This window comes from Lagenorhynchus albirostris, chromosome 7, assembly GCF_949774975.1.
Source record: "Lagenorhynchus albirostris chromosome 7, mLagAlb1.1, whole genome shotgun sequence".
In the NCBI taxonomy this organism is placed as follows: domain Eukaryota; kingdom Metazoa; phylum Chordata; class Mammalia; order Artiodactyla; family Delphinidae; genus Lagenorhynchus; species Lagenorhynchus albirostris.
In genome coordinates, this window is record NC_083101.1 from 62,701,825 (window position 1) to 62,728,293 (window position 26,469).

At 35.0% G+C, this 26,469-nt stretch overlaps 1 protein-coding gene across 1 annotated transcript in view; it reads right to left on the bottom strand.

Annotated features, from left to right (window-relative positions):
- The window catches only part of MPDZ (multiple PDZ domain crumbs cell polarity complex component), a 168,394-nt gene that overhangs the window by 97,535 nt on the left and 44,390 nt on the right, over positions 1–26,469 (bottom strand). Inside the window, exons 4-10 of the mRNA XM_060155075.1 lie at positions 12,546–12,755; positions 11,919–12,058; positions 10,673–10,886; positions 7,874–8,002; positions 6,064–6,273; positions 3,142–3,256; positions 2,700–2,788 (exon numbers count right to left, since the gene is read on the bottom strand). Of these exons, the coding sequence (XP_060011058.1) occupies positions 2,700–2,788; positions 3,142–3,256; positions 6,064–6,273; positions 7,874–8,002; positions 10,673–10,886; positions 11,919–12,058; positions 12,546–12,755 (1,107 nt within the window). The remainder of the gene's footprint in view (positions 1–2,699; positions 2,789–3,141; positions 3,257–6,063; positions 6,274–7,873; positions 8,003–10,672; positions 10,887–11,918; positions 12,059–12,545; positions 12,756–26,469) is intronic.

The window sequence follows — 26,469 nt, forward strand, 5'->3', positions numbered from 1 at the left end:
AGCGAAATTATATTTCAGATTCCACTTATATAAGAATGAAAATAATGACAAGCTTGAAAGGAAACTTTTATGAGACTTAAATGTGTAATCATTTCAGACCCTTAATAAATATCTGCTTAATTAAACTGTACTTATGTGCCATGCATACTATGTATTTTAAATAAATAACTCATTTGGTTTTCCTAAAAATCATACAAGGGAAGTGTCTTTATCCCAATTTTGTAGGTTAAGGAATCTTGCTTCTTGCTAAATGGTTAAACATGGAGTTATATGATCCAGCATTTCCACTCCTAAGTATACACCCAGGAGAAATGAAAACATACTTCCACACAAAAGTTTGTACATGAATGTTCACAGCAGCATTGTCTGTAATAGCCAAAAAGTGGAAACAACTCAAATGTCCATCAACTAATGAATGGATAAATAAAATGTAGTGTGTCTCTACAATGGAATATTATTCAGCTATAAAAAGAAATTAAGGGGCTTCCCTGGTGGCGCAGTGGTTGAGAGTCCGCCTGCCGATGCAGGGGACACGGGTTCATGCCCCGGTCTGGGAAGATCCCACATGCTGCGGAGCAGCTGGGCCCGTACCGCAAAAAAAAAAAAAAAAAAAAAAAAAGAAATTAAGAATTGATACATGCTACAACATAGATGAACCTTGAAAACATTATGCTAAGCAAAAGAAGCAAATCACAAAGGACCACCTACTGAATGATTCCATTTACATGAAATGTCCAGAATAGGCAAATCTATTGAGATAGGAAGTAGATTGGTAGTTGTGCAGGGCTGGGAGGATGGAGGAATTAGGGAGTAACTGCTAATGGGATGGGTTTCTTTTAAAGGTTAATGAAAATGTTCTAAAATTGATTGTGATCATGAACGCACAACTGTAAAGATACTAAAAGCTTCTGAATCATACACTTTAAATGGGCAAATTGTATGTTCTGTGAGTTATATCTCAAGAATGCTGGTTTTTAAAAAAGCTTTCTATTAGATTCAAATATATAGTCTGGGGGGCAAGTACATTAGCTATATATTCAATTTTTAATTCTTTATCAGATATGGATTTAGAATATGTATATATTCACTCTCTCCCTCTCCTTTTCCTCCAAAATAAAAAAAAAAAGTAAAGTAGTTAAGTTTCACTGTATGTTAAAATAGAGATACAATGGGAAAGCTCTTTCCCAGGATATGACCAGCTTAGGTGGCACGCACAACTTGGTCTTTAGAGCAGATTTCAAGAGGTAAACAGGTGTAGTTAGGAGTTTTATAGAACAAAGGTCAAGAAAAGTCACAGAGTTGCAATGTAGAAGCCAAGAGCAGAGACTGATAAAGGACATCTCTATCTTTCTGTTGAATGTGAAAGAAAACACAAAACATAAAATTTACTCTTATCCATTTTTAAGTATATAGTTCAGTAGTGTTACGTATATTCATGTTGTTATACGATACATCTCCAGAACATTTTCATCTTGCAAAACTGAAACTATACCCATTGAACAACTTCTCCCCATTTCCTCCTCTAACCAGCCCCTCACAACAACTGTTCTACTTTCTGTTGCTATGACTTTTTGTGCCTGGCTTATTTCACTTAGCATAATGTTCTCAAGGTTTTGTTGTAGAATGTGACAGAATTTCCTTCTTTATAAGACTAAATAATATTTTATTGTATGTATATACCACATTTTGTTTATCCATTCATCTGCAGATGGACCTCTGGGTCACTTACTCATCTTAGCTCTTGTGAATAATGCTGCAGTGAACAAGGACTCTTCTATCTTAACTACTATTAAGATCCCAAGGGGAAAACAGACTTCATTACACATAAACAAATATATATTAAGATAAATCAGCATTCCCCAAAATGTACTCCAAAGAATATAATATATGTTTGAGGGAAGAAAGAACATGATTACAAAAGTTTAGGAACCTCTGAAGTAAAAGAGTTAAACAAGTTTCTTTATTGGGAAACTTCTCAGGTTTTGATTTTTCAATGTGCATTGTGGACCCCTAAGAAATGATATCACAGGCAGTTTTTCGTAAACTTATTTAACCAGAAAGCCCTTGACGCAGGGTCTCTGGGATTCGTGTTCTGAGAAGTAGTTAGGGTAGTCCAGTTTCCACTGAACACTGAACTGAAAGTTGGATTCTTTTTATACTACCTTGAACACCTATGTGGTCAAAACATACTAATGTTACTAGGATACAATTATGAGCTTGATCTAACCAAGAGGATCTGGCTTTATTTCTTTTATTCCTTTATAGTCTTACAGCTAAAAGGAGCCCTGGTCATGGTGCCAACAAAAATAGTGTCATTCTGAAGCTGATGTAAAAAAATGCACACAACCCAATTTCAGATTCAAGTACACTAAAAGTGATAATGTCTGGTCTTTAGTTTTGGAGCATCTGCAGCTAAAATACAAGTATGATTATTAATGTACCAAAATCATTAAAACCAGAAAGCAGATGTATTAGCAGTTAGTCAAGAAAGTGTCCCACCTTTAGAAAAGGTATCAATAAAGCTTCTATCCAATGCTCTGACTTCCACAAAATAATGAGTAATTGTGATGACAGCTCAAACCACCAAAGCAAGCTTCAATTAGTACAGAGCTACCTGTAGTTCTCAAAACTGCATGAACTAGGAGAATGCATCTCTCAACCATGAAAATTAACAAAGCTGTTATTAAATGTGTACTTACTGCTATAATTTGGTCTCCAATTTGGATTCTTCCATCATGTTCAACAGCACTGCTCTTTGTAATACTCTTTACAAAGATTCCTGAAGGTTCTAAGATTAGAAATAGGTTTGTTTTTGCTTTGTTTTGCTTTACTATTTACAAAGCACACTCAAACAATACCCATCCTCCATTCTCCAAATATAAAATCCTAATTTTGCACAGATATAAATCAACCAACCACACAAAGAAAACCACTAGTAGAAACTTACGCTACAGAAAAAGACAATGGTTTTGTCTGAAATAAAATATCAGAGTCGCCTGCACTAAATTATTCCTAAGGAAGATTTCCATCAGTTTATGACAATCTGAAAATACATTATGTTGATTCAATATTTCGTAAGACAAAGACATTACAGGCAATTGCCAAGATGAAAGAAATAGAATATTAATGTTTAAAAACTACCTAATTTTTTATCTCCAATGTAACCAGCAATGGTAATTCCTAATCCTTGGACATTTTTAGTGAGTTCTACATCAAATGTCTCATTTTCTTCACTTTTCTGAGTAGAAGCATCAACCTAAAATAAAATTGATAAATAAATATACACATAAATAAACATGTAAACAAACAAGATAATCTTTTTTAAGCCACAATCTTTAGAAATAATATGATGTAATTGGGTGTTAGAGAACTCAGCTAGAAAATTATAGAGTAGGGATTACTCCTTCAATCTTGACAACTTGGACGCAGCATCACATTTTTACTCAAAAGGAATGTCAAGAGTAAAGCTGAACACCCCCATCAGAGAAATATATAATTGTCTGTGCGTGCAAAATGTTAAAAATTAGACAGTTTCTAATTAACAAATTCTATTTTCAGGGATGGCTCATCTTCATTTTTGAAGAAGTTAGGATGTAATACAGTTAAAATAACTCATACTTTGAATCCACATCAGCAAGTTCAAATCTAGCTTTGCCACTGTTTTTTTCTAAGCATCACTCTGCTCAACTGTCTATCAGGAATAAGAACAAGTCCAGCTAACAATTATTGAGCAGTTTCTATATAACAGACACCTGTCATGTCTCAATTCATTTACTCCTTAGAATAAGCCTATGAGGTAGGTACAATTACTGTCAATTTTTCTCTGGTGAAACTGAGGAACACAAACTTTTCCAAGGACAAACAGCAATCTAGTAGAGGCAGAATTCAAATGTAGATAAGCTGGTTGCAGAACCCCTGCTCTTAAAAGCTGCACAGTATGTTAATTCCTCCTAGAATGTAGGGGCCATACTGCCCACTCAAGACATGCCGTTATTACTACCTTAAGTTGAGAGCTGATTCTAACACCATGAATGTGAATCTATCCTCCAGATATACTATTAATAGACTGATAATTATTTTGAAAGCCAGTGAAATATATCAAACAGCTAATTAAAACTGTCCTTGGGGCTTCCCTGGTGGCGCAGTGGTTGAGAGTCCGCCTGCCGATGCAGGGGACACGGGTTCGTGCCCCGGTCCGGGAGGATCCCACATGCCGAGGAGCGGCTGGGCCCGTGAGCCATGGCCGCTGAGCCTGCGCGTCCGGAGCCTGTGCTCCGCAACGGGAGAGGCCACAACAGTGAGAGGCCCACGTACCGCAAAAAAAAAAAAAAAAACTGTCCTTGTATTTGCTTTATAAATTCAAACTTTAATACAAAAAGCTTTTTAGAAGGAAAGAATGCCTTTACACATGATTTCCTTCATTCCTGGAGTGGTACCTGAAAGCAGATTTCTCTAATATGTAGACTTGTTATTATGTATTGGACTGAAGGGCAAGGCTCGCTGAATAAAGCATGAGTGAACTAGCACAGTAAGTCATCAATAAGTTGTTGGCATTATATACTAGTGTGGTGTCAGCAGATTCCACAGAGAACCCTAGGAAGATCACAAAAGAATGAAGTCTTTGGTTCGAATGGACATGCAGGTTGGGGCGAGCTGGTAATGGTTTCTGATTTTCTTTAAGCACACTCTGTACCTCACTGATAAGTCACCTAAATGAGATATAATTGTATAGTAAAGTTTTATTTTTTTCATTGCACATAATTATCTGTGCAAACTTAGCAAAAGTTTAAAGTTTAGATAATTACAAGAAAATGACAGGATGAAATCTGCTTCAATTGAAACAAATGTGTCTTCTATTTTTAATAAGACTTATGCAAGTGCTATTTTAGAGGGTGGCAATTTGACTATCGAATGGTTTTAAAAGGGGCACAAGCTTCACAAATGATGATATGCACAGAATAGATATTTTTCTAAGCTTTCAATTACATCAAGTGGTTTTTGGTATTGCATTCATTTATATATTGCTGAATAAAATGTTTTGTTTACCACAAAAGAATGCCATTTAAATACTTTCATAAACAGGCTTTCTTTCTTTACTTCTTTCTCCCTGCAAAAAATAGCAACGAAACTCAATCCTAAAAACAACAGAATCATGGAAATTTCAAGTGTTCTAATAAAGTTTTAAAGGGCTTGTGGAGGAGGTTAGAATATTAAAAGAAAGAATTTGTAGCAACTGTTTAGAAAATAACTGTTTTTAGATCTATAAGAAAGGAATGTAGAACTTGCATTTGCTATAAAGCTCATATAGAAATTGGTCATAATTCTCTTCTTAAATATTTAAGAAATTTCTGGATAAAATTATTTTGTTGATATTTAATCCACTATCATCTTGTGGCCTGAACTATTTGAGATAACCATCACATTATAATAATTTTGAAACATTCTAGCTTTTATCATACCAAGTTAAGAACAAAGATGGAATGCTCTGCGCCTATGAAGCTTTTGTCACAACCCCAAAAGCATAACTTTTCTCTAAAAAAAATTATATAAGTGGGTCAAGAATAGCAACTTATTACAAATCTGATAACAATTATATGACATACCTGAAAACAACAATGAGAGGTTTTAGTAAGCTTTATTTATCCACCTTGCCCACAAAAAGACACTAAGAAGCAAGGTGTTGAAAGGGAATGATTGGAACTTACAGCCCACCTTACAGAAACTCTTCTAAGTAAGAAAAAGATAGAATTAAACGTTTTACGTATTAGTAGCAAATAATTCTTTAAAATATATCCAAACTTCAAAACATTTTCCTCATAAATGTGCTTAGAGAAAAATCAAAAACAGTAGTCTAGAATTTTTAAGCAATCTATCTTTCACCTGTTAGACATTATTCTTATTTAATAAACTATTATTAGTGCTGAAACATCATTACATTTGAATTTTGTTTCATTCTTTAGCACTAATACACTAACATTAATAAGTCTAGTTTCTAAATAAACACCACTGTCATCTAAGTGCTACAGTCTATGACTTTCCCATTAACTGCTTTTATCTCCTTACCCGCATCTCTGGTGTAGAAGATGGGGATGAGGAAAGCGTGATGCCCAAAGAGGTGGGCACCGCTGGTTCTTCCATGGCACCTCTTGCAATCATCAATTTGACTCTATTTCCACACTGTCTGAGGACCTGGGCTACTTGCTCACTGCTCATTCCTGCTAGATCTGTGTCACCAATCTTTAGAATGTGGTCTCCACTGCATAATCGCCCATGCTGAATAAAAAGGGATTGATTAGTCAGATTGTTGTTGTTATTATTATTAACTTCATCAGAGAAATCCCTCATTTAGAGGGAACGAGAGTAATAACAAAAAAAGAGGTATTACATGAATTACCAATCATGGTACATTAAACATGTGGTTGTGATGTTAACTGTCTTTTGAAGCATGCTAACTTCATTAAGTGTGATGTAAGTAAATGAAATTCATAAATATTCTTTAAATCAATAGTTGATATGACCTTTTCAATTTGATTTCTACCCACTCGATGCAAGAAAGCACTAGTCTTTCTGTGAATTTTTTGAGGGATAAAATAAACAGAAAATGCCACTAAGGAAAGGTGAAGTATAACTCACTTCACAAATATATATAACTCAAAATACAGTATCAACCACAAAAATCCACTGAGTTAATACCACAATTTTCTGCATTGCCATTTCAAAAATTTGCATCCCTAAAAAACTCATTTGCAGATGAAATATTTGTGAGACTTAAATTCAGATAAACCAGGGAAGTGAACAGCAGTCTGGTAAGCCTCCATACAGGCACTGTCCACTAGAACTTTCTGCAGTGATGAAATGTTCTGCATTGTCCAATATGGAAGCTACAAGCAACATATTGCTCTAGAGCACTTGAAATATAGCTCGTCTAATGGAGGAACTGGGGTGGTAATTTTATTTCATTTTAATTAATTCAAATTTGAATTTAAAAAGTGATATGTGGCCAGTACCTACAGTATTAGATAGTGCAGCTCTATACACAAGGTAAAGCTGATTTACCACAAGCCTGTCAATTAGAGAAATTTCACTGGATACTGCATGATACTGGCTAATGTTTAAAAGGAAGAAAACGCACATACTATTGAGTTACTCTCAATAATTGATAAGGTTATCTCTATTGATAAGGCTGCCCATAAATCTGCCTTTCATTTACCAATATGAAAAATACTTGATGCACGTGACTTAAGTTCAAATACACATGCAAAAGCAAACAGCTTTATATATAAAACATTATAACCAAGGCAAAAGAGACACTAGAACTTGTCAAATTAAAATGTAAATCATAATTAGTAACTTTACAATTTTCTCACATATGCTCCAACAACTTTACATAGCATAAATGGCAATGCTTTAATAAACTACTCTAAGAGATAAAAACAGGCTGTACTTCATATACAAAGATGACACCAGTGACCCATCACTAAAGGGACAAGATGAATCTTATTTTTCGCCCTTCAATAATGAAGTATTCTTTTTTCCATAATACCTTGTAGCTATAAAACAGATAAGTAGGCTTATAAACATGATTTACAATCATAAAATAAAGGATATATACCTCTACAATGATCAAAACCACAACCTGGGCTTTAGTCTGTGATTCTAAAGAGGCTTAAGATCACTGTCTGTAACTGTAACTGAAAATCAAGGTCTCTCTTGAAATGTATTTCTCCCCAGGTCTAAGAAAAACATTTTACATACAAGTCCAGCGAAAGAGAAGATTCTGACACTGTCTAAAGCCAAATTCTCTTCTAACAGAAATGTAAAAGATGAAGGTGTATTTTTGATAAAACATAAAAAATCTGCTGGAGTAGCTTACCTGATCAGCTACTCCTCCAGGCAGGATGGTTTTCACGATCACGCCAGTTGCTTTTCCTCCTACAATGCCAAATCCCAGACCAGAGCCATCATTTACCAATTCAATAGTCTCCACGTGCTGCCAGTGAACCTGAAAGCAAAGCCCCCATATGAATTTGAAAACATTTTACGAAAAACTAAAATTATTACTACAGTTGAGATCTCTATGAATATTATTTTGTGATTAGTATTAAATAACTAAGTGCAGACATAATAATGAGTTTTAACAGGGTCCCTTTTATTTAGTACACTTCTCTTTCAACATGTTGTTACTGCTATTGATATAACCATTCTTGAAATAATCAATACATCATTACAGTGACTGCATTTAACCAGGTAAAGAGAGATTTGCAAGATCCTTTGTAGAACTTAAAAAAAAAAGGGATGATCAAGGAAAGACTGTTAGCTGTTAAGAACTTCTTCTGCATAAACCCTATTGGGCAAGATTCCAAACAAAGTGACCTCTTAAAGTCACTGACAGCTGTCAGTGGCTTTACAAAACAAAATTAAGATTTTATTTGCTTACCCTTAGAGTCAACTGGTTTTTTTTCCTTTTTTCTTTTTTTTAAAGAGCTCGTACTCTGATAAGATCAATAAGATTGTTTTTTGTTTTTCTTTTTTAATTTATTTTTTGGCTGCACAGCACGGCATGAGGGATCTCGGTTCCCGGACCAGGGATCGAACCCGGGCCCTTGGCAGTGGAAGTGCGAAGTCTTAACCAGTGGACCGCCAGGTAAGTCCCTAGAGTAAACTTTTTTAAGGGACTAAAAATTTTTTTTTTTTTTTTTTAAGGAATGATGTCAAGTAAAAAGGCTACATAAAGAAAGGTAACAATCCCATTCACCACTGCAACAAAAAGAATAAAATACCTAGGAATAAACCTACCTAAGGAGGTAGTAAAAGACCTGTGCTCAGAAAAGTATAAGACACAGATGAAAGAAATCAAAGATGACACAGATGGAGAGATATACCATGTTCTTGGATTGGAAGAATCAATATTGTGAAAATGACTATACTACCCAAAGCGATCTACATATTCAATGCAATCCCTATCAAATTACCAATGGCATCTTTTACAGAACTAGAACAAAAACTCTTAACATTTGTATGGAGACACAAAAGACCCCGAATAGCCAAAGCAATCTTGAGGGAAAAAAATGGAGCTGGAGGAATCAGACTCCCTGACTTCAGACTATACTACAAAGCTACCATAATAATCAAGACAGTATGGTACTGGCACAAAAACAGAAATATAGATCAATGGAACACACCTATCATCAACTAATCTATGACAAAGGAGCCAAGGATATACAATGGAGAAAAGACAGTCTCTTCAGTAAGTGGTGCTGGGAGAACTGGACAGCTACATGTAAAGAATAAAATTAGAACACTCCCTAACACCAGACACAAAAATAAACTCAAAATGGATTAAAGACCTAAATGTAAGACCGGATACTATAAAACCCTTAGAGGAAGAACACTCTTTGACATAAATCACAGCAAGATCCTTTTTGACCCACCTCCTAGAGTAATGGAAATAAAAACAAAATAAACAAATGGAACATAATGAAACTTAAAAGCTTTTGCACAGCAAAGGAAACTATAAACAAGATGAAAAGACAACCCTCAGAATGGGAGAAAATATTTGCAAATGAATCAACGGACAAAGGATTAATCTCCAAAACATATAAACAGCTCATGCAGCTCAGTATTAAAAAACAAACAACCCAATCCAAAAATGGGCAGAAGACCTAAATAGACATTTCTCCAAAGAAGACATACAGATGGCCAAGAAGCACATGAAAAGCACTCAACATCACTAATTATTAGAGAAATGCAAATCAAAACTACAATGAGGTATCACCTCACACCGGTCAGAATGGGCATATCAGAAAATTTACAAACAACAAATGCTGGAGAGGGTGTGGAGAAAACGGAACCCTCCTGCACTGTTGGTGGGAATGATACACCACCAATGATACACCAACCAGTGGTTAATTGATACAACCACTGTGGAGAATAGTATGGAGGTTCCTTAAAAAACTAAAAATAGAATTACCATATGACCCAACATATGGTATGGGCATATACCCAGAGAAAACCATAATTCAAAAAGACACATGCACCCCAATGTTCACTGCAGCACTATTTACAATAGCCAGGACATGGAAGCAACCTAAATACCCATTGACAGACGAATGGATAAAGAAGATGCGGTACGTACATATAATGGAATATAACTCAGCCATTAAAAGGAATGAAATTGGGTCACTGGTAGAGGCAAGGATGGACCTAGGGACTGTCATACAAAGTGAAGTAAGTCAGAAAGAGAAGAACAAATATCGTATATTAATGCATATATGTGGAATCTAGAAAAATGGTACAGATGAACTGGTTTGCAAGGCAGAAATAGAGACACAGATGTAGAGAACATACGTATGGACACCGAGGGGGAAAGCGTGGGGTGGCAGGGTGGTGGTGGTGGGATGAATTGGGAGATTGGGATTGACATGTATACACTAATATGTATACAATAGATAATAAGAAACTGCTGTATAAATTAAATTAAATTAAAAAAAATTTTTTAGAAGCCATAAACTTAATCATAATTACATAAAAAATATTCCAGGCCACAGAGAGATGCAACAAAAAGGGAAAAACCCAAGAAGTACAAAGTATCTACAGGAAGTGTGAACCCATACAAAACCTTAAAGAAATAGAAAAATACGTTCTGTTCCTCTTGAAAATCTGATGTACTCACCGGATTAGAGTGAGCTGAAATTGTGCTGGCCGCAGATGGAGAACGGGAAACTATGGGGCTGATGAGCTGAGGCAATGAGCCTCTGGCAATAACCAGCTTGACAGTATCTTTAGCTTTCTGCAGGATGCTGATAGCCTGCTGATGTGTAATTGTCTGATCAAGTGCCTGTCCGTTAATAGCAAGGATCTGATCAGTTTCCTTCAATCTTCCATCTCTAAGAATGAAAAAGGGGGTAAAAAATAACTAACAGCTCTCAAAACAATGACAGCTTCTTTGGCACGCATTTTCAGGTTATTTTTAATTCTATTTTCTAATGTCCACACTATGAAAGCTTTTTCCTGCAGTTGCACTTCTAAAAATATTTTTTCTATTTCTTTAATTTAGTATGTATATGAGATGGTGTTTACTAAACTATTGTGCCCAGTCATTATGCTGTATACCTTAAACTTACATACTGCTGTATGTCAATTATGTCAAAATAAAAATGGAAGGGAAAATATATATGCTTTGGCTCCAGTTGACCCACCCCTAATCAACCCCTCCCAGTTAAAAGCACCTTCTTTTCAGCTACCCACTCAACCTATACATTGTATTTTAGATGTTCCTATCCTCTACAAATGAAAGTAAAGATGTATATATTTACTTGTTGCTTTGAGTATATTAATAAAATATAGCTCAAATTATCATAGGCCATTTGTATACTTTTCTATAAAGTAATTTTAAAATCTAATCAAAAAGAGCCCATTTAATAGCAATGAGAGTACTGCCCTAGTCAAATTTTTCTTTCCTTACTAAAAAATGATTAAGTTATGACTAAATTTAAAAGTAACTCTCCTTTCAAAGGACTTTCTTTTTATCGTAGCAATGTTAAGAATTTAATGATTTCTAAAAACTAATTAATAACAGATTGTATTCAGTTTTTTGTCTGTTTTTATTCATTTTTGTTCCTTGAAATTCTCCCAAGGTGAGCAGTACCTTCTGAATCTGGTATCAAAAACAGAAAAGAGGGGCTTCCCTGGTGGCGCAGTGGTTGAGAGTCCGCCTGCCGATGCAGGGGACACGAGTTCGTGTCCCGGTCTGGGAAGATCCCACATGCTGCGGAGCGGCGGGGCCCGTGAGCCGTGGCCGCTGAGCCTGTGAGTACGGAGCCTGTGCTCCGCAACAGGAGAAGCCACAACAGTGAGAGGCCCACGTACCGCAAAAAAAACCAAAAACAAAAACAGAAAAGACACAGTGACAGTCTCACCTGTGGGCCACACTGCCCTCCTGGATCTCCTGCACAAATATCCCCAGTTCGCCCCGGTTTTCACTCCTCAGTCCCACAACACTGAACCCAAGGCCTCCACATGGAGGTTTGAGGAGCTCAAAAACTTCTACTTGGCGACCCTGTTCAGGAAAAAAAGCAAGAAATATAATTAAATGTAAATCACTGCACTTGCAATCATCTTATTAGTGACATTAATCTGTTCTTTAAAAAAAAAGAAATTAAAAATATTTTTTTCTAAGATAAACTTTATCACTCATCACCTAGAATGAGACATTTATTTATCCTGAAGAATATTTCTGAAACATAACATATAATGCTCAATTTAAAATATGATAATTAAAAAAAGGAACAGAAAAATCTCAGAATCACCTAAACCCACATAAATTCTACATCTTTGTCATTCCAATTTTTTCAGATATTATAAATGTCTTCATAAATAAGAATATAATATATATTTTAAATATACTTGATATATATTTAATGTATATATTTAACTTACATAATGTAAATATATATAAGTATTCTTCAAATTATCCAGGATTTGATTACATTCTTAAGATATTATTATACATTCTATCATTAACTATCAGGAAGAAATGCTCTTACCTGGGCCATATTTTTGATCAGTTGATCAAATTCATCACAAGCAGGTTTCCCATTGATGTGTGCAGTACCCAATCCTGTAAGAACTTCCAGATTCCCATTATTTGGGGATAATAAAAATGATTCATTTTGCAGAGTAGGAATTACAGCTGGGCTGAGATGTGGAATGTGGGCACATTCAACATTTGAAATTGTGGGAGTTGCAATGTTTACCTAAGAGTAATATGGAGACTATTAACAACTTTGTCATTCCATAAACTATTTCATAGCAATCATCCCAAGAGAGGTAATAATGAAGTACCTACGAAATTTCAAAATGTCCATACCCTTTTATTCTGCAACTCTATTTCAAGAAATTTATTTCAAGGAGAAAAATTAGAAAAATACACAAAGATGTAAACGCAAGGATGTTCAGCACAGCACTATGTTTTAGGTGGGAAAAGTTTTAAAAACTAATTAAGTGAAAAGAATCAGTGTTCAACTTCAAGGTACTCATTAAAACACACACAAAAACACATCCATACATATGTTTTTAAGTGAAAAAGCCTAGTTATTGAACAATAACAGTAAGTATAGTACAATTCAATGTACACTCAAAAAATGTTTACATGTGTATTAAACATCTGGAAGAATATACACCAAAACACTAACAGAACACTAGTTGTCCCCAAGAGATGGGATTCCAGAAGGCCATTAACTTACCATATTGCTTGAATTTTTATAACAACCTATGCAGTAAAGAATTTGGTCTTTCCCAGAAAGAAGCCTGGCCTTTGTCCTTACCTCATAGGAAGAAACTTCTAAACCCTTGGAATTTCCCAGATGACAGAAGTGTCTCTGTTATTCACAGTGGGCCCCAAGGCCACATGATATCCTCTCAAACTCTTAAACTAAGTCATCTCACATGGGCAATCAATCATGCCTATGAAATGATGTCCCAATAAAAACTCTGAACACCAAGCTCAGGTGAGCTTCCTGGGTTGGCAATACTCCACGCATACTGTCACACATCGAGTTTGGGAAGGGAACACTTCCTGAGGAACATGGAAGCTTCACATCTGGAATCCTCTCAGACTCAGTGCTATGCATCTCTTTCTTAGGTTAACTTTCGACCTGTATCCTTTCCCTATAACAGACCATAACCATGAGTCTTAACAGCTTTCAGTAGGTTCTATAGGTCCTTCTAATGAATTACTGAACCTGAGCGTGGTTTGGGGAACCTCCTGAATGTGCAGTTGGAATCAGAAGTGAGGATGGTCTTGTGTGGACTCTTCCTTCCAACTTTGTATTTGGAGCTTAACTCCTTGCTGTTGGTGGCACAAGTCTAGGGCAGAGCTTCTAGTCTGGAGGACTACGCCCTCAAACCTCACAGTATGGTTAACTCCAGGTACAATGATATTAATAAACAACAACAAAATATTCTGTAATTACTTGTATGTGCCTGTTATACAGAGCTAAATAATCTAATAATAATAAATAATATATTTATTATTAATATTTATAGAATATCTTATATAAAGTCATACTGACATTAATATAGTAATATTAAATAATAATAAATATTACATTAAAGCTAAGCAATTATTAAAACAGTGCAAAGAGTCAATCCTAATTTTGTATTTCTATAGGGTATCTGGAATGTAACTTTTAATTTACAATTAATCGTAAGAAAAGTTATAGCAATGACACTTTTGGATCACTCTCTAAGCTCATCTCCCAGCACTCTGTCCTTCACTCACAAAGCTCCAGCTATACTAACCACTTTACTGTTCCTCCAACTGCCAAGCTGTTCTCTCTAGCAGCCAAGTACGTCCTTCCCCCAAGGATCTACGTGCTTACATTTTTTGTTCATCCAAGTACACTTAACATCACCTCAGAGAAGGCCTCCCTGACAACCCTAACTAAGACTGCATCCCACCATTACGCTCCATGAACTGACACTGCCCTGTTTTTCTTCATGGTGCTTATTATTGCCTGGCATGCACCCTGCTGTCATGGAGCTTCCACCCCAATCTGCAGAGACAGACTAGAATGTAGAATTCTCCAGTGGAGGAATTCGACTATTTTATTCTCTATTATATCCTCATCCTCTAGGAGAGTGTCTTGCACGGAGTTGGCTTTCAATATCCATCTGCAGAATAAATGTTTATCCATTTTTAAGGACCCACTCTGATCTAATCTGCCCAATGACCCTCCAAGAATCACTATTACCATTTTACAGATGACAAAATTACACAAAGTCACACACCTAGTAAGTAAATTATGACCTAGATTTTTTTCATCATGGTGCTACTACCATCTTCGTATTATACACATAGCAAACAATCATTTCTGGAAATGAGACATTAGTAAATGTCTTCCACTGACAGAAGCAATCAAAATATTTCACAATTTATGTCACCAATCCATGCCTAAGCTTGTTACCTGTCCTAAAAAATAAAACAGGAAACTCAGTAACTTACCAAAGTTACCAGTAATTCACCATTTTATTGGCTATCTACAACCACAGATGTAAAGGAGATCAAGGTGTTTGAGGAAGAGGCTTTTGGGAATCCTTTCAAATGCTTATTTTAAAATCTACAGCAGGCATGATCAATTATTATTTTTTCAAAAGTAAGCTTCTTATGCCAAACCTGATTTTTTTTTAAACCTGAGCATGGCAACTTCAATAAAATCTGCCAGCAGAAGATACACTGTTCAGGTTGAAGCAGATGGCATCATGAAATCTGTGACAGGCTGAGGATCCCACACACCAGGACCTAATGCCTATGGTATGTTTGCATAGGGAAAAAATATTTGGAGTTTTGCTACAGTGAGCTAGGATGAACAAATCACATTATAAGCACAAAGAGTCTGTCTGTGTGAAGTTAACTGGTGAAACAGAAGCTCTGACACTATGCAAGACAAGGTGTGAAGGCATTCCAAGAGTAAAGTTATATATGCATATAAAGCTATATGATATTGAATATCAATTGTCTTCCACAAATTTGTTAAAGGTTAACAAATGACAATGACTCCTCCTACCTCCTCCCAGCCACTGAGGTCTACATAAATGTAAAAGCAAAGAGATCACATAAGTAAAAACTAAAATTTAATTATACCATTATGCTTGTTTCTAACTTTGAAAATTTATACCCATAGCAAAAAGGCACCTTGTGAGTCTGCCATAGCTTTATTAAAATGGCTTTCTGAACTATAATCTCTTTGAAGAACAAGAATGAATCTTCTTTGCCATGATAGGTCTGTTCATAACAGACACAGTATAAATGTTTAATAAAAAGAACTTGACTCCCATCTTGGTTTATAGAATATAAAATAAACAGAAGAAAACACAACTATCTGTTGATTTTTACATACAGGTAAACAATCTGTATAATTTATGGAAGTTGCTAGTAAATGAGCAACAGTCACCACATAATTTTCTGTTCTCTGTTTAGCTTCTGGCTATTTCAGTCTAAAAAGGTCTTTTATGTTCTTAGTAAATAAACATGTATTAATTTATGGATTCTAATTAGTGCTAACATTAAAACATAAATTAAATAAAAACTATGTAAGGTATTCAATTAAAAAGTTACCAAATTCTTTGTGAAAGGGTAATATGGAACACCATCTCAGTATTTAGAAAAACAGGAGGAGCTCTATTATAAGATGTAGTCAGAACCAGCAAAAGGTTCACTTACTCTAAAAGGTCAGATAAAGCAAAAATCATAACAAAGGACAAATATACAACTTAAGCACGTTATTTTAACTTAAAACACACATACATATTCACAAATATCTTGATATATGGGAGGTTCCACCCTCTTTCTTATATAAACCACATTCATATAATATGGACTTTTTTTTCAAATTCAGCCTCTTTACAAGGTGAAGCAAGAATCTGGACACTTGGGAAACAATTTCAGGATAGAAACCTTCCAGATTTTTAGGATATTTTTCTTCAGTGTTTCACAGTTGCCTCTAACACAACCAACTCACCAACAATTGTTTTATCAATTCATCTGTGTAGTCTTTAAAATGAATTTAAATAACTTTTCACAGAAAAATATCTTTTGTCATAACTTTTATACTACATAATAAAGCCACACAAATATAAAAATATTATGACTTGCATAACTAGCTCTAAAATGACTTTTTAATAAATATACACTTACAAAAGCAAAGAGACAAGAAAATATCTGACTGAACAAGTGTTTAGTGCTCCGGGCATCAGTCAATATGCACTACAGGAGAAAAGGACAGCATCTTTTTACGTAGCAAACAACTTATCTGGACGTGTACTAAGAGAGCTGCCTCTTCTATAAGAGCATCCCAAGAAAACAAAAATTCTCTTTAGTTCTCTGTACAATTAAGCTCGCCCTGTGGAAATAACTGTATCAGAATAACCCTTCCACTGAGATCATTGGAAAATTTGCATAAAAAGCTGTTTAAAAAAAAACTTTAAAAGATCAAAAGGAAACCATCACTTCTGCCATATTCTATTCATCAGAACTAAATCAGTAATGCCAGCCCATACTCAAGAAGGTATCACACAAGAGCACAAATACCAGGAAGTAGGGATTATTGGTGTCCAGCCTCCAGGCTGTCTATGATAGCACATCAAGGTAAAGCAGCTGAAAGCCAAGACAGAGGGAAGATCTTAAAAGCCACCAGAGCAAAAACAGACCTTATATTCAAAGAATAAAGGTGACATCTGACTTCTCAAGTGAATCACTGAAAGACAGAAGAGAACTTAAAAATTAAAAGAACTGACAACCTGACATTTTCAGAACAACCCCCCACATACATACTCAACACACAAAGTATTGTTTCAGTTTTGTACAAAAGAAATACCAAAATAAATTCTTATGCAAAAAGAAAATGATCCCTGATGGAATTTCCCTAATGCAGAAAAAACTGAAGAGCACAAAAAAGGGTTTAAAAATGTGAGTAAATCAATAGAAATTGCTTACAACACATAATGGAAAAGTTCTGAAGTTTAAAATTCATGTCAAATTAAACTACGTGAATAATTACACAAAATATAGGAGTAGGGTAAATGGGGTGAAAGGTATTAAGTTCCTTGAATTTTCCAGGAAGTCGTGAAAGTACTAATTAAAGTAGAATCATATAAGTTAAGGATGTATATATCTGATGAAGGACTCATACCTAGAATATATAAAGAAAATTCAAAACTCAGGAATCCAAAAAATCCAATTAAAAAATGAACAAAAGACACAAAGAGACATTTCACCAAAGAGGATACATGGATGGCAAATAAGAACATAAAGGTGTTCAGCATCTTATCTGTTAGAGAAATGCAAATTATAAGCACAGAAAGATATCACTATATACCTAACAGGATAACTAAACAACAGCACATGCTGGTGAGGATGTGGAGAAAACGGAACGCTCATACACTGCTGGTAGGAACGCAGAACAGGAGAGCCCCTCCGGAAAACAGTTTGGCTGTTTCTGAAAAAAAACCCTCAGTGCGTATTTGCCATACGACCCAGCAATTGTGCTCCTGGGCACTTATTATAGAGAAATGAAAACATATGTCCACACAAAAACATGTACATAATTGCTCATAGCAGCTTCACCTATAAGAGTAAAAAACTGGAAACCAACAAAATGTCCCCTAGTAAGTACATCCATACCCAGAATAATACTCAACAACGAGAAGGAACAAAATATTAAGATACACAGAAACTTGGAGGGATTATACTGAGTGAAAAAAAACAATCTCAAACTGTCACATACATTATGATTATATTTTTATAAGAGTCTTGAATTGATTAAATTATAGAGATGGAAAAGGGTGCCAGGGTTAGGAATGGTGTGGAGTAGGGGGCTGGATATGAATATAAAGGGGTAGCAGAAGGGAGGTCTTTGTGGTGGTGAATAGATCAGTATTTAGATGGTGGTGGTAGTTACACAAATCTATACAAGTGGGAAAAAATGACACAAATTGAAAAAATTAACACACATTGTACCAGTATCAGTTTTGTGGTATGATATTTTACTATAATTAAGATGTAACCATTGGAGGAAACTTGGTGAAATATACATAGGGCTATACATATGCTACATTGAAAACTTCCTGTGAATCTGTACTTAATTCAAAATAATTTTTTTAAGTTAATTCAAATAGGTTAAGGATACTGACTGTAATCTTTAGGGTGACCAATAAAAGAATAATAAAATGAAGTATAAATAACATGCTAATAGAAGAAGAAGATAATATTAAAAAGTCAACTAATACAAAAAAGGCAAAAAAGAGTAAGAAAACAAAAATGTCAAATTTAAATTTATCAATAATTACATTAAATATGAAGGGGTTAAATACTCAAAGACTGAAATTGTCAGATTGGATAATACAGTAAAATCCAAATGTATACTGTTTACCAAAGACACAGATTAATAATAAAAAAAGAGATACAGAAAAGATGAAAGTAGAAAGATGGAAAAAAGATACACAACACTTACATTAACCAAAAGAAGCCTGATACAGCTAAACTAATATCAGACAAGTAGATTTTAAGAAGCATCACTGAAGATAAAAAGGGACAATACATAAAGGGTCAATTCAACAGAAAGAAAAAACAGTCTTAGTAATCTAAAAAGATAATCTCAAAACAGGTAGGGCAGGGACTTCCCTGGTGGTCCAGGGGTAAAGAATCCACCTGACAATGCAGGGGACACGGGTTTGATACCTGCTCAGGGAACTAAGATCCCACATCATGCTGCGGGGCAACTAAGCCTGTGCGCCACAACTACTGAGCTCTCGTGCCTGAAATAGAGCTCGCGTGCCGCAAACTACAGAGCCCAGACGCTCTGGAACCTGCAGGTCACAACTACAGTGCACACGCACCCTGGAGCCTGTGCACCACAACTAGAGAAGAGGAAAACCCACATGCCACAGCTAGAGAGAAGCCTGCGTGACACAACTAGAGGGAGGCCCGCACACCACAACGAAGAGCCCATGTGCCACAACTAAGACCCAGTGCAGCCAAACGAATAAATAATAAATCGTTAAGGAAAAAAAAAACAAACAGGTAGGGCAAAAAGGACTCAGAATCCAAATAAGAAATAGGCAAATCCACAATCATAATTAGAGTTTATAACAAATCTCTCTCAGTAACTGACAGAATGAAAAAAAATCAATAAGGATATAGAAGATATGAACAACATTCTAAATAAAGTTGACCTAATTGACAAATATAGAACATTGCACTCAGCAACTGCTGGATGCTGAATTCTTTCCAAATACAAAGGAACTATTTATCTAAATAGACTATAGGTAGTTCAAAAAGCAAGTGTCAACAAACCCCAAAGAATAGATGACCTCTGATTACAGAAAATTAAGCTCGAAATCAATAACAGAAAGGTAACAAGAAAGCTAAAATATGTTAGTCAATTAAGCAATACATTTCCAAATAAACCATGGGTCAAAGCAATTATATTAAAATTTAAACATTTTGAATTAAATGATGATGAAGATACAACATACCAAAATTGTGGGATGCAGCAAAAGCAATGCTTAGAAAGAAATTCATAGACTTAAATGGATATATTAGAAAAAGATGGGGCTTCCCTGGTGGCGCAGTGGTTGAGAGTCCGCCTGTCGATGCAGGGGACACGGGTTCATGCCCCGGTCCGGGAAGATCCCACATGCCATGGAGCGGCTGGGCCTGAGAGCCATGGCCGCTGAGCCTGCGCGTCCGGAGCCTGTGCTCCGCAACGGGAGACGCCACAACAGTGAGAGGCCCGCGTACCACAAAAAACAAATAGAAAAAGATGAAAGATTAATAAATCAATGAGCTGAGCATCTGTATCAAAAAGCTAAAATAAAACAGTATACCAAATCTGAAAAAAGGAAGAAAATAACATAGGTTAGACCAGAATTGAGGAAAAAAATTTTTAAATACAATAAAGAAAGCCAAAAGTTAGACTTTTGGAAGAAAAAGGATTAATAAAATAGATAAAACACCAGGAATGTTTCAGAAATTGGACTTTATTATAAATTTTTAAAAATTTTCTGGTCACCAAAAGATACAATTATGGGAGTCAAAAAGCAAAACACAAAGCAGAAAAAGACAACTGTAATACATATGTCCAACAAAAAAACTGTATTCAGAATATATAAAAAACCCTTGTCAGTCAATGAGAAAAGGACTGACAAAACAATAGAAAAGTGTGCAAAAAACTTAAACAGAAACTCCACAAAGGAGGATATCCAAATAACCAACAAGCATATGAAAAGGTACTCAACATCATCAGTCGTCAGGAAAATGCAAATTAAAACAATAATGTGATACTACAAGTACCGCTAGAGTGGCTAAAATTGGGGGGGGGAGGGGGAAAGAAAATTAAAGCTGGTGGTACCAAGTATAAGCGATGATGTGGACAACAAGAATTTTCATACATTATAGTGAGAGCACAGACCTACAACTGCTTTGGGAAACAGTTGGGCAGAATCTACAAATGCTGAATATATACCTTAAGACCCAGAAATTTCACTCTAAAGTAAATACCCAAGAGAAATGCACAACTGTGAACATCAAAAGACATGCTAGAACATTCATGGCAATTTTATTTATAATACAGCCAAAAACTGGGGAAAACCCACAAAATTATAGTCAACAAAAGAAAGGAAAAATATATTCTAGTATATTCATGCAACAAAAAAATGAAAAGAACGACAGCTACATACAACAACCAAAAAGAATCTCACAGACACAAAGCGAAGACAAAGAAGCCAGGTACAAAAGCATATATACTCAGATTGTATTATATAAAATTCAAATATTCATCTATGGGATGAAAGTCAAAATAGTGTATGATCTGACTTATATGTCGCATCTAAAAAAGCCAAACTCACAGAAACAAGGAGTAGATTGGTGGCTGCCAGGGGCTGGGAGAAATGGGGAGATGCTGGTTAAAGGATACAAACTTCCAGTTGTAAGATGAAAAAATTCCAGGTATCTAAATGGACAGCATGGTGACGACAGTTAACAATATTGTATTATATACTTGAAAGCTGCTAAGAGAATAGATTTTAAAAAGTCTTCACCTAACACACAAAGGGTTAATTATGTGAGGGGATAGATGTATTAACTAGCCTTACTCTGGTAAATAAGGGTAGCAAATATTTCAAATATCACGTTGTACGTCTTAAACTTATACAATATCCTATGTCAACTATAACTCAAATAGGCTGGAAAAAATAGTGATTCCTTTGGGGTAGTTAGGACTGACTGAGGGGACACAGAGATTATTATGGAGTGCTGGTAACCTTCTATACCTTGATTTATGGGGAAGGTTATATGTACATTCAATTTGTAAAAAATCCTTGAGCCATATAATCTTCGCTTGATTGTATGTTTTTTTCTCAAAATTTTTTAAAGTTTACAAAGTAAGCGATACAATCAGAGCAGAGAACCTGGGGTACTCCAATGAATGATATACACATACACTTCTCTTAAAGAAAGAGGTAGTAGGAATACCCTCTATGTATCAAGCTAAACCTTCTCTGACAGAAACTGAATTTAAAGTTCAATTACCCAGCATTCACCTTAAGTGAAGGAAAATAAAGAAGTGGATATCTGAAGATGAAGCTTAGTCTATTACTGTGATACATTACCCTCCACAGGCTTGATATGGATTACACTGGCTAATTCCCACTGCCAGAATAAATCTTTTAACAAGTGCTCAAGTCAAGATGAATCCTCAGCAAATGTGTTTTGACCTCTGTAGCGCACCTAGATCTTTCTTCCTTAAAGATTATACATTTTTAAAGCTTGTATCATTTAATTGCACACCAAATTAGAAGAAAAAAATAATCTTTACTCTGTCTTACACTTTTACACTAAAGTAGTTTGACCCACCCTGGTACAAGCCTGATATAACTCTAAGATTTTTTTAATTATAAATTGTTTTTCATCTTTTTTCAATAATAATACCTATTCTTTAAAATTAATGTAATTCCAAACATACTCAACAAGATCAACATCTTAATATTTTGATCATATGCATGTGGTTTATGCACTTAAGCTTAATCCAATAGAAAACTTTTCAAATACGTAGATTCACTTAACAAAAACTGCTACAAAATACTGAAATATTAACTTCTTAGGTTTTATCTATCCCTTCTGTGTTGTTAACTGAAAAGGAAGTTAACATTATTAGCTCTATTTTCATGGCTAACATCAATCTTTCCAGAAGTACTTGTATTATTGTCTACAAAAATGACTGCTTAGGATCAAACTGAATTTCCCAAAGCATTTCTGTATAGATTGTCCAAACCTAATTTGTGGTCCTGTTATTTTGACTTATTCTGAATTCAGAGTATAGCAATGAGAATAAAACAACCCAAATGCTTGCGTACGTTTGATGAATACTGTATTTCTATCACTTAAAAGCTAAAATATGCATTATCTTGAATTAAACAAGAAAAATGACCACTGCTTTTGCAACCCTAGTTTTGGTAGATTTTAAACAAATTTATAAACATATATTGCTAGTTCACTTTCCCAATTTTTTGTTTGTTTGCTACTCCCTCAACATAATGGAAAAATAAGAAGCAAGGCACTCTCTGGGGAATCTGCCATAACAGGTGCACCTCATAGAAATGCAGACTTTTTTCTTTTTTTTTAATCTGCACCTTGTCTTTTCTTCTTGTAGAGCAAGAAAAGTGCTTATTTTCTTGTGAATTTACAAAAATGCTGTAAAACACTCTCTGGAACTGATCCCAAATATGAAATGCAAAGAGGGATAGGATGCTGAGAGTATTCAATGAAATACAGCACCTAAAATGGTAGCAATAACAGGAAAAAAAATCTTATACATAATAGAGCTCTATTTCAAGTTTGGAACCAAGAGATGCCTCTTTTTCCATAAATCATTCAGTGAAACACTGAGTAGAGCACAACTCTGATGCATTATTGAACAGGCAAACCCCCTTGCACAGTAATTGATGGTGGCACTCTTGATTTAATGATCCTTATTTTTAAAGCTAATTAAAGAAATTGAGTTGCATGTTCAAAGCATATTAGCTTAATGTGACCAGACTATTTTGGACATAAAGTAGCTCACAGTTCCTGAGCTAAACAAGATACAAAATGCAACAGCAAGTTATAAGGGCGGGGTGGGGGGTTCAGATGAAACAAGCATAATTTTACATTTTCTATGAGACCTATCTTTAGTTCATTCAAATACTTATTCAGCACCTGAAATGTCCGAGACATTGGGCTCTAGGGGATGGGATGGTAATTAAAGCGGTGTCTGTGGTAGACTGTGAAAGAAAAGGCAACAAATTATTTTCAGCTCTTCTCAGCAAGAACAAGTCTATTTCCCCACCTTTGAATCAAATAAAAACGTTCTTGATGAAGTAGTAAAAATTATTAATTTTATTCGATATTGACTCTTGCATGCACATCCTTTTAATACTCTGTTAAAAATGGTTAGTAAGTATAAAGTACTTCTGCTATACAAAAAAATACAATTGTCAGAAGAGAAGCACTATTGTTTGAGTTGCAAACTAAACTATGCTATTTTTTTCATGGGTACCATATTACTTGAAAAAAATGACTTAAAACCAAAAATGATTATACAGGCTTGGGTATATGGCAGACAATTTCTCAAAAATAAACAAAGTATGCTTGTCACTTCAAGGAAAACAACTGACAGTAATTGTTGCCAGTAGTAAAATTTGAGCTTTCAAGTAAAAATGAGAATTTTGAAAAATTTGCATCTGCCTTCCTGAGCTTGACACTTTTCCATAATTTAAAGACTCCATTGATAAGATCAGAAGCAATATTAGCCAAGTGTAACTTTCTGATACTATATAGTGAAATGTAATTTTTCTTTTTTTCAAATTTTCCAGATGACCAATATAATATAAAATTCTGCATGGATAATAAAAGTAAAAATTCAAAGCACAAGACAGATTTTACTGTAACAGAGTACAAAATGTTCACTGTTCTGGTTTCAGATTCCACGTTGTAACTAACCTTTAAGAAACTACCAGGAGTTTTGGTGTCCTATTGAAGGATGATATCCACAACCATCTGAAAAGGCTATATATACCCCTCCCCTTTTCCAGCAACATACTGATACTTGCATGAGGCCTGATTTTCTCATATACATCAACTAAAACAAAAAATGCAAACAGATCAAAGGCAGAAGCAGACATGAGAATCCACTGTCTTCTACTGAGCCACGTTAAAGAGATGTGCAAAAATATAAAACAATGCCACTCTTCTCACTAATTTTTAAAGGTAATCGGTTTATTACTGTTTTTAATATAATAAGTAAATATTTACAATAGTTCTCAATTTTAATTTCTAACCTGATAAATACTGGTGGATAAAACCACAAAAACAGAAGCTCTTTGAGGTGCTTGGTAATTTTTAACAATGTAATGGGGTCATGAGGCCAAACTGAGAGTTGCTGCCTTAGAACATAAAATCTCAATAGGAGGAGGAAGCAATAAGCAGAGAACTGATATTTATTGAGTGCTTGGTAAGCACTGGGCTTATGCCTTAGTTTTAAAATCCATGTTATTTAGTTCCCGTTTTACAATTAAAGGAGGGAAAAAAAAGGGGCTCAGTCAAGATAAATATATATTTTTTCATTTTAAGAAATCAACTCTGGCTTAAGATCATTTACTTATAAATATCAGTGCCAGAATACAAATCTGGATTGTCTGTCTCCAAACAAGACAACACTACAATACTGCCAGCACCTGAGATCAGATCATCAAAACGAAGGCCTCTAGATCACCAGGAAATCCTTAAATTATGTTCATTATACTGTTTAGGACAGTGAAACAAAAGACAACAGAGCTCTATGATTAAGACCTGAGCTCTGGAGTCAGCGTGCCTGCATTCAGATACTCACTCACTCCCCCACTTAACCTCTCTGTGTCTCCGTTTCCCCAGCTGCAAAATGAGGAAAATATTATCCTGTGCTTTACAGTATTGTTATAATGATGAAACAGGTAAACCTACATGGAACAGCTCCTGGCACACAGTAGGAATTCCATACATGTTAACTGCTATGATGATGATGAATGATGAGTGATATATCTTTTTCAATATGGTTCCTACGAGAAAAATGAGGTGTCTTCAAAGTAACTTCAGTTATTTGGCTAGTTTATTTATGTTAAAAACTCGTTCTCTAGCAAGGAAAGTTATTAATGCACAAAACTTCTAAATATTCAACAACATTCACATACTCATTAATTAAGCAATCATTTATTGAGTTTGAGCAAAGTGTCATGTTAGGGACAAGGTATGCAAAGGTGAACATGGCATGGATTTTATCCCAAAAGTAGTAAATGGACTCCAAACAAACGTCCAAACAAATGAATTCTACAACTCCTGTTTACTCTTGTTAAGAACAAATGGCGAGTGGCGAACAGCATATACACCACTAGTCTAGGCATGTGTGTTGATGTGTATTTGCAGAATGTCTTTCCTTTATTTAAATCTCAACACTTCTGTGCTTTCTTAACAAAATTTCCAAGGGAAAAAAATTTACAGAATGTAACTTGACCAAAAATAATATTCTTATCAAAGTACGCTGAAATTTTCTACATCAAAGGGGTAAAGGTATCAAAATTAAGTAACTTTATCTTTTTCAAATGCCATCAGAAATTTTAAATCTGGACAAATGACGTGTTAGAATGTTTGCAGTGTTTTTTCTATGTCCCACATTTCCAGAAGATAAAACTGATTCACTGTTCACAGTCTGCTTAGAGAAAAATAAAAATAAAACCTTCTAGACAAGTATAAATATATGGAAATGGGCATATGAAGACTGATGTTACTTTGCCATGCTGTCTCTCCATTCCACTATTACCTTTACCCAGTTCATTTACTTTAAAACCTAGCATAATTATAAACAAAAGCAGAATGAAACTTCTGATTTATATTAAAAAGGC